The sequence below is a fragment of the Ursus arctos genome, unplaced genomic scaffold, assembly GCF_023065955.2.
Source record: "Ursus arctos isolate Adak ecotype North America unplaced genomic scaffold, UrsArc2.0 scaffold_16, whole genome shotgun sequence".
NCBI lineage: Eukaryota > Metazoa > Chordata > Mammalia > Carnivora > Ursidae > Ursus > Ursus arctos.
Genome location: NW_026622830.1, coordinates 60064357 through 60085696, shown reverse-complemented (window position 1 = coordinate 60085696; position 21340 = coordinate 60064357). Strand labels below are relative to the sequence as shown.

At 44.7% G+C, this 21340-nt stretch overlaps 1 protein-coding gene across 4 annotated transcripts in view; it reads right to left on the bottom strand.

Annotated features, from left to right (window-relative positions):
• Window positions 1-21340, bottom strand: part of LOC125282066 (focal adhesion kinase 1-like) — a 424568-nt gene that overhangs the window by 63682 nt on the left and 339546 nt on the right. For 2 of the 4 annotated variants that reach the window (XM_057313014.1, XM_057313013.1), the window contains exons 2-3: window positions 5804-5920; window positions 2356-2453 (exon numbers count right to left, since the gene is read on the bottom strand). In XM_057313014.1, the coding sequence (XP_057168997.1) occupies window positions 2445-2453; window positions 5804-5920 (126 nt within the window). In that variant the 3' untranslated portion in view covers window positions 2356-2444. The remainder of the gene's footprint in view (window positions 1-2355; window positions 2454-5803; window positions 5921-21340) is intronic. The other 2 variants (XM_057313015.1, XM_057313016.1) reach the window with 2 other exon arrangements.

The following is a 21340-nucleotide window of genomic DNA, read 5'->3' as shown; positions in this document are numbered from 1 at the left end:
CTCCATACATATTTCAGCAATTCAACTCCTCCAAAACTTTGCTTTGCTTTCCTAGAATTCTGATTGTAAAACACCTCCATCCCAAGTTCTGCCTTAAGAATGCAAGAGCCCAAAACAAATCAAGAACCAAGAACCTGATCCATCCTGCAGGGGCTCAAGTGGACCAGGGCACTCAGGTACATCAAGGAACCCAGATCTCAGAGGAACACCATTAAGTCGATGCTGTACAAAGCCAGGCTTACTCGTGTGGCCTCACCAGTTGTCCAGAATTGGGGGAAACAATTATAGAAACACTGGTTATAAGGTATTTTTCCTGGGTTTACATATTTTCAAACGGGGGGGGAGGGGAGGGGAGGGCCAAACTAGAAGCAGCAGATTATATCCCGGTGCTCAAAGTTCCAGTGAGCCAAGAACGGGCTCTCAGTTCCCTGTCAGGCCTTCGTTCCGCTGCACATCACATTAAGAAGAAAAATGTTGTGTAACTTCTGCTAAATATGAAACTGTCTTGGGCTCTACCATGACGAACGATTTTTAATAGCTAATGCTGATGAAAAGTTATACTTGATATTCTCCCTCTTGTTTGGATCCACTAAGAAAAGAGAACTTATTTTGTGGCAAGCATTAAACACTACTTCATCCAGCCTTTAGTGAAAACTACCCATGGGTCAAGCAGAAAACATGCAGAAATGAAATAACAAAATCTTTGCCCTTAAAGATGCAGAAACAGACTTGTACCCAATAAATATAGCCCACTGTTACAGGAAGAAACATCGAAATGTGCAGGGAGGGTGGGGAGGAGACAAGGGATGTAAACAGCTGGGCATGGCCTTCTCCAAAAGACAGCAGAGTCACACCTGGCACAGCACACAGAACAGGTGCCTCTCATAGCCAAGAAAGGGTAGAAGGAATCAGAGAAAAGGAGCAAGACTTCCAGGCCTTACTTGGAAACTGAAACTTCGTGACACAATTTTCCTTCCCTTCCCTAATACCTAATCCTGGCAGAAACAAAAGTGGGTTTGGGGGAGAAAGGAGAACAAAGGAGGAAAGTGAACTGACCCCTAGAAGGAAATGGAAAAACAATCCAGGGTCCTGCCCCTTGGACATCTAAGACAAACACACTTGCCAAAGTCAAATTCAACGTAATTATAATGATTCTGAATTCTGAATCCATGAAGTCTAAGTTTATGGGGCTTTTACACCAAAGCAATGTATTGCTAAAATCTTACCAATGCTAATACCACAAGACAGATTGATGAATCTTCTATCAACGATCTGTCCTCGATTTACCACTAGGCCTACCAGAAAAAACAGTCTTTGGAAATAAGACAAACTGGAATAGAATCTCAATTCTATAACCTCCCAACTGTGGAGTGCAGCACAAGTGCCAAGGTTACAAATTAACAAATCACAAATAACCCAATCTCTGGGGCTTAGTTTTCCTCTCATTAAAGTGGGGGAACTGCCACCGAATAGCAATTGCTAACATTTGTGAATGCTGAGCACATTTCACATTTCTTATGGCATCTTCACCACAACCCTGGGAGAGCGGTCCCATCACCAGCACCCTTTGTCAGAGCAAAGAGCTAGGTTTAAGTAGTCAGTGAAGAGGGGCGCCTGGGTGGCACAGCAGTTAAGCGTCTGCCTTCGGCTCAGGGCGTGATCCCGGCGTTATGGGATGGAGCCCCACGTCAGGCTCCTCCGCTATCAGCCTGCTTCTTCCTCTCCCAGTCCCCCTGCTTGTGTTCCCTCTCTCCCTGGCTGTCTCTATCTCTGTCAAATAAATAAATAAGATCTTAAAAAAAAAAAAAAAGTAGTCAGTGAAGAGTTCGCATGGAGAGAAAGCTAGGTTTCGGTAGTTAGAGAAGAGTTAGTAAGTAAGCAGCCAAGCCAACATCTGAATCCAGAGCCCATAAGAATAAAACACGAGTAAAAAGCACAGGCTCCAAAGCCAGACTGAGTCTGAATCCCAGCTTTGCTTTTTACTAACTTAGTAACCTTTAACCTCTGTTTCATTTATGCAAATGTGAAACGGGCAAAGTGTAGCCTCATTCAGGGGATTACTGCCAGAGACTCCCTGAGGAGCTGGATGGCCCAGTGCTGACCCTGTTGGGGCACTCTTCTAGGGCACATGCTGCTACTGTCACAACTATCAGGGACAGGACTGTCATCCTGCCTGCTTCTCTCCACACATAAAAGGCACTAAACAACTAATATTTCTTCCCTCACCTACTCTGCAAAATCAACTAGCTTTTATTTGTTTCTAGTATACGTCAAGGAAACCTTAAGACAGATGAAAGAAAAATCAAAACCAAAGGAAAAACCAAAACACAAATGTAGCAAGAGAATTATACTCACAGTTCTGAAGGCCACGATAACTCTGTGAAGAAATCAAACGTGGGTTTAAAGGAAATGCTCCCGGTTTCTCTTTCCTCTTTCCATAGTCCTCAGAGAACCTGACAAGGAGAGACAACATGCGCATTAAAACCCCCTTCCTTTCACTTCTTGAAGCTCTACTGAACTCACCCCTCAGCCAGTTCCATCACCTCCCACGCAAGCCTACTGGGCAACGCCTGGGATGAGGGGTGAGAAGAGGGCACCACGTCCCTGTCTTCAAACCTATTTCTACTTAAGAAACACACAGGAAGGAGCGCCTGGGTGGCTCAGTCGTTAAGCGTGTGCCTTCGGCTCAGGGCGTGATCCCAGAGTCCTGGGATCGAGCCCCACATCAGGCTCCTACGCTGGGAGCCTGCTTCTTCCTCTCCCACTCCCCTGCCTGTGTCTCCTCTCTCACTGGTATCTCTCTCTGTCAAATAAATAAATAAAATCTTAAAAAAAAAGAAAAGAAAAGAAATACATGTGAAGCAACTGGAAACTATTCAAACATATCAAAAATCATAAATTAACAGGGTGTGGTTGGCTAATAAGTGCACGATACAATGACAGAGTATAGACATCTGTTCCACTGCCTTCCATCAAAACTATACTAAAGAGATATTTTTTTAAAATGCTCTAAACAGGGGCGCCTGGGTGGCACAGCGGTTAATCGTCTGCCTTCGGCTCAGGGCGTGATCCCGGCGTTACGGGATCGAGTCCCACATCAGGCTCTTCCGCTATGAGCCTGCTTCTTCCTCTCCCACTCCCCCTGCTTGTGTTCCCTCTCTCGCTGGCTGTCTCTCTCTGTCGAATAAATAAATAAAAATCTTTAAAAAAAATAAATAAATAAAATAAAATAAAAATAAAAATAAAATGATCTAAACAGGGGCGCCTGGGTGGCTCAGTCTGTTAAGCATCTGCCTTCAGCTCAGGTCATGATCCCAGGGTCCAGGGATGGAGCCCCAGGTCAGGCTCCCTGCTCAACAGGGCGTCTGCTTCTCCCTCTCCCTCTGCCCCTCCCCGTTTGTGCTCTCTGCTCTCTCTCCTGTGCATATACTCACTCCCTCAAATAAGTAAATAAAATCTTTTTAAAAAATGTTTGAAACAGCACAGGGAGAACTGAAAGGAGAAAAAAGCCAAGATTTTTGAAGTACTGAGGAAATCTTCTAACATGGAAGATTGAGACCCAAACAAAAAAGTAAAAAGAAGAAACCTGGAGGAGACAGAAACTATAAAAGACTGAAGTAGAGTAAATGAGGCAGCAGGCCCAAGAAAGCCAGGTCCCAATTCAGCACTGGAACACACGGGAACCACTTCCACTTGCACAGCAGTGTCCTAGAAGACCAGAAGTGGCAGCAGCAGTGTAGACAGAACGGGGGTAAAGAAGGCATAGCCCCAAATACAGAGGAGCCGGGGAAGGCCATGGAAGCTGAAACCAGAACCTCAACGCCAGGCACAACGTGATGCCCCCTCACTCTGAAAGAAGATGGGAGGGGGCATTCCCCGGAAAAGTAGAGGCGTCTATGGACTGAAGTCACCCTGCCCAGCTGCACTGAACAGAGCTGGACTTAATGACCGTATATACAGTGAACAGTGAATTCTCCAGCTCTCCTACAACAGACCACACACGCACACCGCTGCCTTCCAGATTCTGAAGTCAGAATTGTGCCGGAAAGAGACTGGAGAATATTTCTGGGGAATCTGATCAGCTCCAAAAGACAGATCTAAAGATACTAACCCTGGGGACCCCCAACACATGGCCCACCCAGAATACCCTGATGTAAAAGTCAAAGGGCCCCACCACGTCAGACAGGAGAAGGAAGGAAACAACCTAAAAGAAACAGAGACTACACAAACTATCAATAATATAGAGGTAAGACAACACTGCAATCAATAAAGAAAAACAGGATGTTCTTCTAGAAAAATAGAAAAAGAGCTCTTGGAAATCTAAAGAACCTTTCTGAAATCAGAAATAATAAACTAAAGAAAAGGTTAAGTCAAACTGAAGTCATCTCCCTGAACAGAGAATAAAAAGACCCCCCCCCCAAAAAAAAGGCAGAAAAGGAGGAGCAAAGGAAGGAAGAAGAAGAAGAAGAAAAAGGTATTAAGATAATTACAACCTTTGCCCAGGACAGCCAAGTTCCGGATAACAAGACTTCCAGAAAAACAAAATAAGGAAAAGCAAGAGAGAAAACCTCAGCACAGTAATGCCAAAGAGTATTCCCAGAACTGAAAACTCCAGTTGCCAGAATGAAGGGACCCGCTGAATATGCAGCACCGTGGATGAAAACCGACCACACAAGGTACACCATCACGACATTTCAAAAGACTTGGACAAATTGTAAAACTCCTACAAGCTTCTAAAGATGGGAGGGGGGAAAAGTTACATATGAAGGAAAAATGAGAATAGCTTCCTAATTCTAAAACAGTAACATGAAAACAAGAAGGCAATGGAGCAATCTTTGAATTTATGAACAAAAATGAATTCCAATACAGAACTCTATACCCAGCGAAACCATCAATCAAGTTTCAATCATGCATGGTCCCAAAAGGTTTGCCTCCTAAGCATCCTATGTCAGAAAGCCCCTGGAGAAAGTCTTCCACCAAAACACGAGCATCAACAAAAAAATGAGCAAGGCATGAGCTTCCATTAGAAGGGATAAGGGAATCCCCAGGACGACGATGAAGGGAGATTCCAGAATGGTGGCTGTGCACCAGGAGAGAGGGAAACAAGTCCAAGCCGGAGCAGTGTTGCTCAAGAGGAGGGAATGCTGAAGGCTGTCTTCAACTTGTCCAAAAACACTGTACTATCTTTTTAAAGTAATTAACGCCACCAAAAGGAAGAAGTGAGTGAAGAAAGACAAAGACAAGAGTTGCCACAAACATAAAATCCAACTCTGGACAAAAGCCAAACGATGAGAACAAAGGAACATCCAGGGACAACACAATAAAAGACCGAAGGAGCAAGCAGCTCAGAAAAGAACAGAACAGAGATCTCCAGGAAACTGTCTGCCAGAAATCAAATGTGAAGAAGAGATGAGTCTGTATGACCATGAAGAAAAATTACTAAGAGGCTACTGGAAGGTATGGGGAAAATAGGTCTGGGGTAGGGGGTAAATTACAATAGGTATAAAAAGGGTTAAGAATGTGGGGGACTGATGGGGCACCTGGGTGGCACAGTGGTTAAGTGTCTGCCTTCAACTCAGGGCGTGATCCCGGCGTTATGGGATCGAGCCCCACATCAGGCTCCTCCGCTGGGAGCCTGCTTCTTCCTCTCCCACTCCCCCTGCTTGTGTTCCCTCTCTCGCTGGCTGTCTCTATCTCTGTCGGATAAATAAATAAAATCTTTAAAAAAAAAAAAAAGTGGGGGACTGAAGAAAGATAAGTACCCGTCATAATGCCCTGGGCGCACCTCTATCACAGGACTTACCCACTGTACCATCATCACTGACTGACTTCTCCGTCTCCCTCCCTCGGCTGCAAAGACCTTTTGGAGAGGATCATTTCTCATCCAGTTATCACCCTGCAGAGTCCAGTACAACACCTGCTACAAGAGTATACACAAAAGCAAAGGGTTTTTGTATTTTTTTGCATTTATTCGGGTACTGAGTATCTACTACACATACCTGCTATCCTTCCGGAGAACTAGAATTCAAAGACATATGGACCTTGCTTGCCTTTAAAGAGTTTCAACTTTTTTTCACACCTGAGAAAACAAATATTTCTCCTATATCCTCACTCTCCCCAAAAGATGAAAAGTTCACCAGGGGCTTACAGAACTTTAATAGTCCGGCTATCACTAATGGATATGGAACCCAAGACCTGATGACACTTGCTTGACATTGTACGCATTGTGTAATATGAAAAGGGTGCCGGCTTGGGTATCAGGACACCTGGTTTCTAGTACTTTAGAATTACTCCTTTTGAAGAAGAGGAAATCCCAACTCCTTGATATGACCTTTCGGTCCCTGAATGATCAAGCGCAGTCTGACTGTCATGCTATCTCCCGTGAATCCTACAAAGCAGCAACATTAAGCCATTTTCGGTGTACAGAACAACCTGTGCCCTCCTCGACACCTCCTCCACCTGGACCTTCTTCCCCGGGATGACCTGGACGCATGTGCGGTGGGAGCCTTGCCCTTCCCCCAGGTGAGACACCTCTCTCCTGTCCCCCTCAGCACGCCTTCACATGACACCAGTATCTGTGGAGTGGCTGACAAATGCCATGCACGGCCCCAGGCCCCAGGACACAAGGCAATAGACGAGAGAGACGCAGGACTCTGCGGTGGTGGAGCTTCCTGTGCAACAAACTAGAGCGGATGTTAAATCTGGCCTGTCAGTGTCTTCCTCCACCCAAACAGCAAGATTCTGGGGACAACGACAGCCTAAGTTCCGCAGCCTCAGCACCGCCATCCCAGACAAATATTTAAAGCACTATTAAATAAAACCAAAGTGAAGGTCAAAAAGCCCCAGTGCCTGCAGCAGGTGAGTACCATTTGCTCTTTAAAAGCCCTCTTTTTCTACTGTCGTTGTTTGTTTGTTTGTTTATTGCCTCTTGTCTGTTAGGAGTATAAACCTGAAAATGTCATTCAGGGAAATCTCGCGAGTCCGCTGGAACTGGCTTTATTCTCCTTACTAACCGCAAACACAAGACAGCCCAGTTACTCCCCACGTCTGGTTTCTGTTCGCCACTCTATAACCAACAGCGCGCACTGGACCGAACACCTAAAACACACGATCAGAACACATGCACTTGATGCGTGAATGACCTAATGATGAATAAATGAGCGTATACACTGGCTTTGAGGGCCTTATAATTGCTCCTCACTCTAGTTTCTATTTTAAGGAGAATTCAAGCAGATAGCAACACCGCATTTATCAACACTGGACCTGCTGGATGTCTGCCATTTGAACAGCGGGCAGCTTAGGGCCACGTCCAGCATGGAACTACTAAAATACAAGCATAACAATTTGAACTAGTTCAACTAGGGCAGAAAACTAGGTATTTCCCCAATCCTATAATTAAAATGCTTAAATTCTTTTGCTCTAGACAAAGAAAAATTAAACTTGGTTCATTATACAATGAAATAAATTGCCAGCTCCTTGAAGGTATTTGTAAGATGGACACTCTCTACGTTTCTGGCATAAGTGGGGACATTTATACGTACACGGGGTCCTCAGGCTACTCTGAACTCTCTTCCCCCTAACATGCAAATGAGAATTTCCCACCAGTCACAACACACTCTGAATCTATGCTTCCTGAACAGGTAACATACTCCACACGATCACTTTGCTTCTAATCGTCTCGTTTCAGTGCACAGTCCAACCTGGACAGTCCCTGACACCCGCCTCTCACTCACCCGGACAACAGTGACAACCTGCCATCTGCGGAGGGTGTGGTGTCATAGCAGTCTCTCCCAAGTGCTTTACAAGCACCAGCTCTGGAATCCTCACAGCCCTAACTGATTACTACTCTTGTTCCATTTTGCATGTGAGAAAACAAAGTCCAAAAAAACTTAAGACATTTTCCAAGGTCACACAGCAGACAAGGGAGAGAGAGATCAGGCATTCAAACACCAGCTTACCTTAGAATCATGATGCTATTCTGGCTTCCCAAGTTACCCAGATATTATTACTGTTAAAACAACGGACATGATTTGGGCTTTCCAAAGCAAACATGACAGAAAGATTCTTTCTGAAGCTGAGTAACAGTCAACATGACACACTGCCATATTAGAAGATCTCTGGCTTGAATTAACCATGCAGGCTGAGCCCCTGGCAGGAAATGGTCCGCTTGATGCTAACTGCCAAATAAAGCCCAAAACCACTGTTTCTCAATGCACAACATTCTAACCATTTAAATTATCTGTGAAGGTCTCTAATGTCCAAAATATATAACCACTTCACACAGGTGTCCCTTCCTCTAAGCTCAGTGCACCAAAGGTTTCTGCACTCAGGCAAGCCGTAGTAACCTGTACTCTGAAGAACACAGGTCAGAAGAAACTTTCTGAAAAACCAAAAATGTATAAAGAATGCAAACATGATTATTAAAGTTATCTGGGCAAACAAAAGCTTCTTTACGCTTCAAAATAATTTTCTAGTCAAACACATTCTAATACTAGACAGTGGAGCAGCTCATAGGTCATAGGTCACTGCATCCCATTCATCTGTGTGCCAGCGCATGGTACAGGGTCTGCGGTCCAACCGGTAGTAAGCTACTGATGATGTGAATACATTAGGGAAATGAAGAGGCAATATTACTAATTGCTGAAAAACCGGTATTAGGAACAACAACAACAACAATAAATCGCCCGTTCTACATGCAGAGTACACGGTGAATACCAACTGCTTGCACTTCTTAGATACGCTGGTCAAACTCATCAGGGAATAAGATTAGCTTTTAAATCCCCACAACAGAAATAACTACATCACTGGGAACTGTATTTGCTGAACCTCAGGCTGATTCTTCTCTAACTAGCCATGTACTAAGAACTATGTTCTGTCACATTTGTCAAAGAGTTATGATAATCTCCACTTAACAGATAAGAAAACAGATTTAGAGCTTAAGGAACCTGGTCAACATGCAGGGAATAAGAATCGAATCTGAGGTTCAAAGCAAGACCTATCCAACACCCATCCTCTTAACCACCATTCTGTTCTACACTGTAAATAATATCCATAGAAAATTCCACTGCGCAAAGGCTCATTAAAAATACGAAAGAAACACTATTCTACTCAAATTAATTAATAGGCACAGTTAACATATTCAAGACAAGACAACGCTTCAATTGTACACAAATGAACGAATGGGCTACTAAGGTATACCTAAGGGTCATTCTGTCTACCTGAGAGAGGCACCAAAGGAAGGACCCATGAACCAAATGCGTGCAGTACTTAGCAGGAAATCTCCTGCAAGGCCTGGGAGTGGTAAGTGATCAAGAGACACAGTCGTGCGGGCATCACTGGCCTCGGTGGAACTGGAGATCACTACCTGGACAAATGGAAGCAGTTTGCAAAGCGAAGGGTCCCAGATCTAGGTAAGGAAGACGAAGCACATTCCCTCCTGCCTCTCCTAGAAAGAGCAACTAGGAAGGCTGGAAAGAGTAACTGCAGAAGCTCTCTGACCACTCTGAAAAGTAAACTGGAGCAGGGGGATTAGGAAGCAAGACTGGATTTAAACCACGACCAAAATCAGCAGATTTCAATACAATGGAAAGTCTCCTTGCATGATATCCTAAATGGGGAGGGCACACCCCAAACTTATTCAGCATAGGAAGAACCAGAAAAGCGTCAATTCCCGTGGGAGGAGAAAATCAACACAAGCCAATATCAAGAAGGGAACAAATATGACAATCAGCCCAGAGGGACTTTAAAACAACTACTGTACAAATAATTCCACAAACAAGCATATACACAACATACTCGATATCGCAAATTCTTCTTTTCCTTTTCTCTCTTAAACCCACTGGCTCTGGCCCCCACCACTCCACGAACTTCTCCCTCTAAGACTACCAACGACCTCTGCACTGCTCAATCCAATCATTAGAGCCCAGGGCTCGTCCTTTCGACAACTGACAAGAGCTGATCTCCCACTCATGTTCTCGTGATTTTCTTCTTACCCCACCGATGGCTCCCTCCTTCCAGAGTCGCCCAGGGCTCTGTCCTTTCTCCTCTCAGCTATGCTTACCTCCCAGGCAAGCTCATTCAAATGCTGCTTCTATGCTAACAAAGCTAAAACTTGTCCCTCCGGCTCAGCCCGACTGCCTGGCCTTGCGCTGGACTGACCGCTGTTCACTCTGCACCGCAGCCCCACCGCGGCCTGCTCCTGCGCATCACCGAGACGGCAGAGCTACTTCTCCCAAAACCCCTTCCTGCTACAGCTCAGGGCGGCGGGCAGTGAACGCTAATAAGAGGCAACGTGGGCAAAATGAAGAGAAACATCATTCTCTTCAACTCTGCCAGCCCTCCCAGAGGTAGGGATGGATTCTAATTCCCCGTACGACTAATTGTCGAGAATGGCCCGGGTTTTCCTGACCAAACCCTGGCAGGTGTACTCTCTGCCGGGCCTGCTTGTAGGCTCCTTGGGGAAGTGGAGCATCACCGAAGAGAACTCAGTGAAACGTCCGACACCTCCAAGCCCAGGTGCTGACTGGCCCGCCCCCTCCACAAACCTTCCTACACACAGCCTTCTCCGTTCACGACAACGTCCGCCTTCCAGCTGCTGAGGCGAGAAACAACGGACGTCATCCCTGCCGCCTGTCTTCCTCCCACATTCCCCATCCGGTCTTGTCAGCAAGTAATGTTGGTTCTTCCCACAAAAGAGGCCCAGACGCTGTCCCCTCGCCATCATGCTCACCAACACCATCGTGACCAGAGCCACCATCCCTCACCGAAATGACTACAGCACTCCGGAACAGGCCTCCCCGCTCCCAGCCCTGCCACCCTAGCATACACGCTCACCACGGCAGACCGATTCCAAGCCTAGATCAGACGGCATCGCTTCTCTGCTCCAAACCCTAAATGGTCCCTCATCTTACATGGATGACAACAGAGAGTCAGTGAAGGAACGAGGCGAAGGACTGAGCCAACAGGTGCTCCCCACACTGCTAGGCTGTTTGTTCAAGAGGTCAATGGGACTGAAGAAGGGGCCTCTGAGGGCAGTCAGTGTGGAACTGCTGGTGAGAACACTTTTAAAGATATTAAGAAAACCCTGATTTAATACAACCTGGAGTAGAATCTGCTAAGACACATTATAACTGATGACAGTAAAAATATCTGCAGAGCAGAAAAAGGGTTAGCTGGAAAATTTACAATGATGAAAATATAAGTTGCTTAAAGCATTTAAACTATGGTTATTCAGTCTATCATTCATGAGCAGGAGCTTTGTGGAAAGTATTCGAACCCATCATGTGTTACTGAGCCAGTAGCACCAACGGCAACCTCATGAAAATAGCCTGACTTGTCCTACCACACTGCAGTTCAATGGTTTGTGCAAGGCTCTGTTGTGACTTTTCAACCGCAGAGCCAAGACTGAAATCTATTTGAAAAAGACCCCCCCCTTTACTCATCACTATTACCAAACACTCAATTGCTTCGGAAATTAGCTTTTGCTCCTACATGTTAACATTTCTTCATGAGCTCAGCCTAAATTGACAAGGCACAGCAGCGCTCATATGAGGGACTTCGGGAAGTGACGGCATTTCAGTGGCTGCAAGCATCTTACTCACAAGCAACGTCCGACGCGGCCACACGGCTCCCCCGCCGCCACAAGTTAGAGCAGCGCCTGCTGACTCACTCGGAGGAGCGTGCAACTCCTGACCTCAGGGTGGAGTTCACGCCCCACGCTGGGCATAGCGGCTAATTAAAAATGAAAAAAATTAAAAGTTAAAGAGAGAAGTGGATTTATGTCCCCACACAAACGTGTAGCAGATGTGTTTTGAGCTCAAACTACAGTTCCAGCGGCATTTCTCAAACCTCAATGCAAGTACAATGAAAATTCACGTATCTCAAACCCACTTCACCGAGCAACTGAGGCACTTCCATCAGACCATCCATCGGAGAGAGGAATCTGCGCTGTAATGACGTGCGGAAAGGCAAACATCAAAAAGAATCTAGTGGAATTCTATCGATGTCTGCCAAACGATGAATACACTAAACTGAAATGATATGCTCCCGAACTGGTATCAGTGTGCAAGAGCACCTACGAGTATGCAGACACTGTCAGAGATGACATCTGTAACCTTCCGTGACGATCAGCCCCGAGACTGAACATTTGTCATTGGTTGTGATGATACGGAACACTACCTGTGAGCTCCAATTACAAAACATGTTATCCAACCCTCCCCCGAAAAAAAATTCCATTCTTATTAGACCTGTATTAAAATATATATACATACTCAACTATTATTTGAAATTCTGTCAATAAAAATTTTATAGATATTAGTGTTCTCTCCTGTTATGTAAGTACTTACATAATATCCTTCATTTTGCCTCTTAGTCTGCAAAACCTAAAATATCTACCATCTGCCCCTTCACAAAGAAGCCTGCCGATCCGTTTCAGTCATCTTCCCCAGATCTTCTGACCACAGGTACAGCTAAGGCACATACCACATATCTTTAACTTCTCAGCTGTTTTTTTCTTTTTAACTTAAGTCTGTCATTTTACCTTTATTCCTTATAAATTTTACCTTGTTGATTTTAGCACTTCATTACAACCTGTCGAAGTATTTTCAAATCCTGATTCTAAAAATGAACGGTCTCCCAGCATTAACTCCTGTTCTTTACTCAAATTCTTGATGAAAACATTACGACAGGTGTCAAGTATGACACACTTCTGGAGACATCTTCACTTGGGTGCAGAAATTCTGGTATTTTAGTTTTGTGGCAAATTACACTACATGTGGTTGCAATGTATCTTCTACCTACAAGCAGTAATTTCTTTTCTTTTTTTTTGGAAGATTTTATTTATTTATGTGACAGAGAGAACACAGCAGGCGAGTGGGAGAGGAAGAAGCAGGCTCCCAGCGGAGGAGCCCGATGTGGCACTCGATCCCGGAACGCCGGGATCACACCCTGAGCCGGAGGCAGACGCTTAAGGACTGCGCTACCCAGGCGCCCCAAAAGCAGTAATTTCTTGAACTCCCTAGTAATGACAGGAATAACAATTTACTTTCTAGGCTGTATGCAGGAAAGGATTAAGCTTGCCCCAGGGAAGATTTGGCCATTGCCCAGCTCCTGGGAAGTCACCTCTGAGCCTTTGGAATCCCCTGCCTGATAAGGCGGTCTTTGTTTAGCTGGGGGCCTTCGGCCACACCAGACAGTCCATGCTAACAATTTGATTTCTGGTGGAGCCTTGCGCCACACACGACACCAGTTTGATCTCCAGAGGGATTGGAGACTAAACTCAGCCATGTAGGCAGTGCCTATGGGACAACCCCCAATACATATCCTGGACACCAAGGCTCAGGTGAGCTTCCCTGGTTGGCAGCATCGGTGCTGGGAGAAGTCAGCACACCTGCACTGCGAGAGGACAACTAGAAGCTCATGCTTGGTCTTCCCTGGACTTCGCCCGGTGTGCCTTTCCTTCACTGTTCTGTCCACATCCTTGCCCTGTAATAAACCATAACCATGAGGATAATGGCTTCTCGCAGTTCTCTAAGTCCTTCTAGTGAACCACGGAACCTGCAGGTAGTCTTGGGGGCCTCCCAAACTCTAGGTCCTGATGATTTACAACGTCCTTACAGCAACACTACAGCAGTGTTCTTTCAGCACGAGGAGATGCTAGTTTAAAATGCAGGTGACAGGGGCGCCTGGGTGGCACAGCGGTTAAGCGTCTGCCTTCTGCTCAGGGCGTGATCCCAGCATTATGGGATCAAGCCCCACATCAGGCTCCTCTGCTGGGAGTCTGCTACTTCCTCTCCCACTCCCCCTGCTTGTGTTCCCTCTCTCGCTGGCTGTCTCTGTCTCTGTCGAATAAATAAATAAAATCTTTAAAAAACAAATAAACTAAAATAAAATACAAAATAAATAAAATGCAGGTGACAGGCGTCCACATCAGCAATGATCATCCAACATCTCTGTGGGATAACACCAGGCATTTGCATTAAAAAAAATTTTTTTTTTGAGAAAGAAAAAGCCAGATCACGAGGCGGTGGGGCAGGAAAGGAGACTCCACACTGAGCACAGAGCCTGACACAGGGCTGGATCTTATGACCCTGAGATCATGACCTAAGCCCAAAACAAGAGTAGGACGCTTAACTGACTAAGGCACCAGGCCCCCCTGCCTGCATCTCTCATATACTCTCCTTGGTGATTCTTACATACACTACTTTCAGGACCACTGACGTACCCAAAAGCTTCCTGAGGCAGTGACCGTCTTTTTTTTTTTTTTTTAATTTACTTACTTACTTACTCACTTATATAATCTCTACACACAACGTGGGGCTCAAACTCACAACCCCAAGATTAAGAACCACATGCTCCACCCACTGGGCCAGCTAGGCACCCCAGGACTGTCTTCTTTTTAATGAATCCCCATCAGGACAAGATGCTCAAGAGTCAAGAGTGACTCAGGACAATGCTCTAAATCTGGCAGAGAAGTGAGAACAACTGGCATTATTAGTCTTCTAAAACTTAGACTATATACACGTGTGAGATTTGTTTTGTCATTCCTCAAATATCCAAGACAATGTAGAAATAAATGACTGAATGCAAACCACAAGTTACTTGGATACAGTGTGAACAACGGATTCAACGGTGTCCATTTCTCACCCATTTTTCAATTACATCCATTTTTTTCAATCTCCTGACAGTTAATAGGAAACCTGAGTTTTAGAAGCTGTCTTCATACCCTTCTCATCTACTAAAAAGATCACCCATGAGCTAAAGGTCAAGACAGCTGAGAGAATCTTGAGAGTTCTCCTCTGTCAGTATCAAGGAGCCATTTACCCAAGGAGCCTTACCCTGTTATTTCTTCCTCTCTACAGTGGGAGCCCCGGACCAGCTGATCCCTAAATTTAGATCAACCTCTAAAACCCTAGACTACCTAAAACAATAAAAATAAAGGAGGCAAACACCCAGTGGAAAAGTTTAGAATTTCCAATGAAATAGTTGAAAGGGCAGACTCAAAGACGAAAATCAAACATCAACTCTTCACCAACCAAATCATCAACCGTCACCCGACAAAAATTAATTCATATGTAGACAACTTGCATTTAAACTAAGTTACTCCTGCTACCTCTTTTATCAAGTCAATTCCTTAGGACACAACTAATGTATTTTTCCCAAAGCAGAAAGCAAAGCTTTTTTTTGCCATGACACAGCCAAGGAGACGCCAAACTTTTTACCTACACTGGAATCACAATTATCCCCAGCCTGAAATCTTAAGGGTGATATTTTAAACAGCCTAGGGGTTTTCACTTCTAACGTCTACACCATCACTGAATTCCATCATTTCTTAGATCTTTGCCATTCATGACACTTGGCCCTTAATGGAGGTCACAGTCCTGTCAACAGGAAAAGGGAAACTTTCTCAGACATAAACCCATTTCCAAACGCTCCCCTCTAAGCCTCAACTTCTATAGGGCAGCCATATATCACCAAAAACAGCAAATCTCTGCACGGACTGCTATAATCCAGAGTCTGTAATTCCTAAATTACATATAACGCTAATGTCAAACACGAACCAATCCAGTTTAGACTCCAGGACACCACATTCATCTGCCTGGTGCGAACATAAACCACCAGCTGCCCAGTTCCTCCTGCATCTGTTCACGGAAGAGCTAACTGTAACAGGACGAGTTAGGTACTGTCTTACAACTATTAACTATCAACGCACTTCTGAGCGGACAGAAAAACTACACTCCTTTTTGGAACTAACACAGCCAACTAAAAGTGACACTGGTCCATCTCTCATAGCCATGGGACTGTTAAGATATTCCTAATAGTTTATAAACTTTAGCTTCATCTCATGTACAACAGCATGTTGAAACATCCATGCCAACGAGAGTCCCAAACTCTCCTGGCTGGCCTTCTATGTACAAAAACCGGGCCTTGTTTTGTCTCTCGGAGGCCAGGGGAGACATCTGCACTGCTGGCTGGTAGACCTCGGTTGGTACAGTTGGGCTCAGGTGACAGCTTCATGTGCCTGTGTTTTATGTAGCGGTCTGGGATGTATGACACTTACAGTAACAGTCCTGTGATTTGGATGCTTAGCTTTCCCTTACAGCCTCACACCCGGGCAGAGTGTCAGACATCCACAGTCCAATAACAAGGAGTGCCCCCGCCTTGGGCTGGGCTCACTTTTGATAATGGGACGAAAGCCCAAGCATCCTACCCCAGGAAAACAGCTCATGTGCATACACACAATTCTGCGTACCGCTTCTGGGGTTCATGGACCTAGGAGACAGCATTTCCTCCTTAAGCAACAAACAGTCTGATCAGTAAGCACTTAAAAACAAAAAGATCTTCATGGACTTTTCACCAAGGGAGAAATCTGGGAGGCATCCTGGAATTGCTCTGGACACCCCCTCTCTCAGCCCTGGCTCTTCATTTCCCAGGTCAGAGCCTGGAGACTGGCTGAGAAACAGGCTTCAAATCACCCTCTCTCCAGTTCCTCAGTCACGCCCTTAATTAAGGCCTTCTTCACTTGTGTGTACAACGTAATTGTAGAATTAAAAGGACACAGGCTGTTAGATTGGACCATCTGAACTTTGCCCATCACTTTACTAGCTGGGCGACAGACACCGGGCAGCCATTCCCTTAATGACAAAGGCTTGGCTCCTCTCCCTTCTGAAGCGCATGACTGCAACAGCTCCTTGACCGACCCTTGTACTAGTTAACCACCCGCTTGCCATAGGAATCTGCTCCCGTCAGAATCAACCACACGCTGCTCTGATCTTGTCAATAGTATCAACCCTACCTCCTTCTCGACCCAACCCTTTCTGTACTCCTAAACACGAGTAAAAACATCCAGTCTCACAGACCCCAGCCTCTCCCGCCTCTGCACCGTTAGAGCGGGCATGTCCTCCACGAGGCCCTGCCTGCTTCCCACCTTCCACTCTCTTTCTACAGATCCCTGCAGACAGCCAGACCTGCAGAGGTCATGGCATCTGGTCCACAGCCAGTTTCTGTATGGTTCTGGGCTAATCAAGGTTTTTACCCTTTTAAAGGTTGTTTAAAAAAAAAAAAAGGCAGCTATGTGACAGGCCCTATGTGGCCTACAAAGCCTGAAATGTTTACTATCTGACCTTTAACAGAGAAAGTTTGCTGACCTCTGAGCGTGACCGTGACGGGGACATGCCCTCCAGGTCCTCAGAGCACTCTGCTCTGGCACTATCACTGTAGGCATCACACTGCACGCTGACTGCCTCACTCCCCTCCTGTCTGTTACCCCGGGGGCTGACACTACACCAGGCACAAGACAGGTATTTAATACTGTTGACGCCTCAACAACTGGGTCCACGTATACACAGATTTTTTTTGATACATGCCGCATAGTAAATGTAGTTTCTCATAATTTTCTCAACATCCTCTTTTCTCTAACTTACCTTTTTATAATACAGTATATGATACACATACAAAATATGTGCTAACTGCCGATTCTCAACTATGGGGAAGGGTCCGGCGGCCCGCAATGTTCAGGGGTCAACTATCCTGGCACTTTACATGTGTACACCATCCCACATAGTAACTGCACGCAGAGCTTCAAAGATCACAGATACTAGAGTTTATATAGACAGTATCAGAAGTCACGTGACTAAAGGCAACGCACCAGTATTTGTACCTCAACCTCCTGTTTCCTAGTTAAGATGCTCTTTCTACTAAAAAGACCTGCGTCTCTACACAAACTATGATACCTAGACATCTTTGATTACTAATACCTGAGACTTTAGCTAAAGGTAAAATTTAATTTTTGACTCGCTATTTAATTTCGATAATTTTTAAATTACTGCTACTTTTTGTAAATTAAAGAAAAAAGAAAGAAACAGACACCCTAAGGAAGCACTAGGCAGGTATTTGTAAATTAAATATCAGTACTTAGTGGTTTTCTACTCAGTGCACCACAGCCTCCCATGATCCCACCTATACCGGTCTGAGAACCCACACCACCTTAGAGACAGGCTCCATGATACGCCTGTCAAAGAGGCTCAATCCTCTGTCTAGCTGTTCCTGCTCTAGGCGGACTTTGGAAAAAGTCAAGAGTCCGGCCAGCACTGTGTAAGAGAACGCTCCATGACGATGAAAATGTCCCATCTCTGCACTATCCGAGGTGGTAGCCACTAGCCACACCTGCATACTGAGCACCCAAACTGGGGCTAGTGTGACTGTCAAACAGAACTTTTCATTTTATTTAATTTTAATTTAAATAGCCACACATGGCTAGCAACGACTACAGGAGACACAGATCCAAGTCTAGACTCCAAACACTGCAGTGAAATAAAACACACTTTTCCCTGTATCCTTAACTACAGGCTATGTTATCTGGCCCAATAATTCCCCTGAAAAAGACTAAAAAAGATGGACAGAATACTTTAAAATCTTAAAATCAACCAGAAACTGACAAGACAATAAGGAAAGAACAGGCCAAAATTAAAGTGAAATCAGGAACCCAAAGAGATGAACAAGCACAGAAACCACCTCTGCCCTGCAGTCATTTGCCAATTCTGAAAATTTTCAACTTTCATTTTTACAACCATTCAGGGAAAGAGGAGTAAGAATCAAAAGCTGGGTCCCTTAGGGTGTTTAACCAAAAACACTACCTCCAGAAGCAGGGCCCTAAAGGCTACATAGCTCAAGATAAAAGAAACCAGAGGTGAATCACCTCTCCAGTAAAATCACAGCACTGGGCGGTCCAAAATACCTCAAGCCTTAAACCTGCTTTAAACTGGTTGAAGCAAAAAAGAAAAAAAAAAAAAAAAAAAGCTCTCAGAAGGAGCTATATCTTCATTCTATGCCTCAATAGACTCCTACAAATAATCAGAACTAAGTTAAGAATCCTACAAATAATATCCTACACCATAAATAAAAATGAATCACAGACCTAAATGTAAACCTGAAACTTTTCTAGAGGGGGATGGAGGGAAATAAAGGAGAAAACCTTTGTGACCTAGGATTAGGCAACAACTTCTTAACTACGACACTGAAAAAGCACAGTCCAGGGGTACCTGGGGGACTCAGTCAGTTAAGTGTCTGCCTTGGGCTCAGGTCATGATCTCAGGGTGCTGGGATTGAGTCCCAAAGGCAGCAGGCTCCCTGCTCAGCGGGGAGTCCGCTGCTCCCTCTCCCTCGGCCCCTGCCCCCATCCCGCTCTCTCTCCCTACCTCGAATAAATAAATAAAATCTTTAAAAGAGAGAGAGAGAATGCAAAAACAAACCATAGCATGAGAGAAAAGCACAGCACACATCTGACAAAGACTTGTATCCAGAATATATAAAGAACCCACCAATAAGAAAAAAAATTTAATAGGCAAAAGATTTGAACACCAAAAGATACACAGGTGGCAAAACCACAAAGAAAAACCATTACACACCTATCGGAATGGCTGAAAAGCTAAAAGACTAACCATACCAAATGTTGCCCCAACGATCCAGCGTGACTGGAACTCTCACACAAAGCTGGGAGGAATGTGAAATGGTTCAGCCATTCCAGGACAGAGTTTGACACTTTCTCAAAAAGCCAACATAGGCCTACCACAGGATCCAGCCATTACAGTGCTAGACCCAACCATTTCCAGGAAAAACAAAAGCCGATGGTCACATGAAGACTTGAGCAAAATTATTCAAAGGCTTTATTTGTAATAACTCAAAACAAGAAACGACTCTCCACACACTGATCACGTTCGACGTCATCCCAAGCAACAGCAGGAAGAAATTCCTTGCAAGTCAGCAAGGGATTCTAAAACAGATACAGATCTGCAAAGGGTCAAGGAGGGCCAAGGTATGCTTAAAAAGGAACCAAGTGGGAAGAGTTCCACAATAAGACCTGTTATAAAACTAAAATAATTGAAGCAACTTAAACTGGGCAGTACCAGTGGAATTCAAGAAAGTCCAAAACAGATGCACATACACACGGACCTTTCATTTCCAAGAAAAGGGGCACTGCAGAGCGCTGGGGGAAAGATGCCCTTTTCAATGAACGGTGTTCGGACAACTAGCATGTCCACAGGTTAATGAAGCTGGATTCCTTCTTCAGATTATGCACCAAAACCAATTCTGAGAGAATTACAAAGTTAAAGGTTAAAAGCAAAAGTATAAAAGCATTTAGAGAATAAATGAGGAACTAGTTCATGACCTCAGGGCAGGGAAAGACACAAAAAGCTTACAAAGGAAAAGACTGACAAATGGCACTAATTAAACTTAAGAACTTCTATTCTTAAAAAAAAAAAAAAACACACAAAAACCACTGAGTCAGTGAAACTGCATATGACAAAGTGGGAAGAGACAGCAGCAAAATACATAACCAACAAAGAATGTGTGTTCTGAATATATATAGTCTACAAATCAATTTAAAAATAACCTAACAGAAAAATATGGGCACTTCGAAAAACAGTGCATCCGAATGGCCAGTAAATGTATAAAAAGATGTGCAACCTCACTGTAACCAGGAAAAGGCTATTTAAAACCACAAGGCAGCAACACAGCAGAAACCACCAGAAGGGGCGGGGCGGGGCGACTGACACAAGACCAGAGCAGGGCTGAAGCAGTCATTAGAGAGAAGACTGGGGGGCGGCTGGAGCCTCCCAGCACAGCGGGGAGCAACAGGAGACTCCCTCACTGAGAGGTGCTCCAGGCCAAGCGCTCTGATGTACATTTAGTGGGGTCACAGTCTATAACTGACTATAAACTAGAACTTTAACTTCACTTGACCAATGTAAGGAGAAAGAAACTGTTTCAGATCACTTTTTCCCACCAGCTCATTCCTTTTATTTTCTCCATCACAGGGCTACACCACTGACTCAGTCTGATGGGGGCCAGAAGAGGTACGTGGAAACATCCTTTGTACTTCGCGTCCACATTATGGTAACCTAAGTCCACCCGTCTGTCCCTAATTCTCTTCTCTACCTTAGTAACAACTTCATGTACTTCAAGGTCACAAGGCCCCCTCAGCAGGAGCACAGACTCTTCTTCAATCATTAAACCAATGACTGAGGGCCAACCCAATATAGGAGGAGGAGGAAGCTGTAAAGGACCCACAGATCCGTACAGGATAATACAGAGTCCCTGTCCCTGAGCTCACAATATTCTATTTGCCTTCAGGTGCGTCCAACTCTGCATAAGACATAGTAGAAAGTAAGCATATCACCAATTCCATCTTTGAACACTAACTTTTATCTAGCTCTGATCTTAGGGAAAAAATAAAGGACAAAGGCAAAACAATACATATTAAATTTAGGTATGACTTTAATGCTAGGCATAGAATCAATTCACACAATACTGTTTTAGTAGTCACCCCAAGACTTGGAAATCA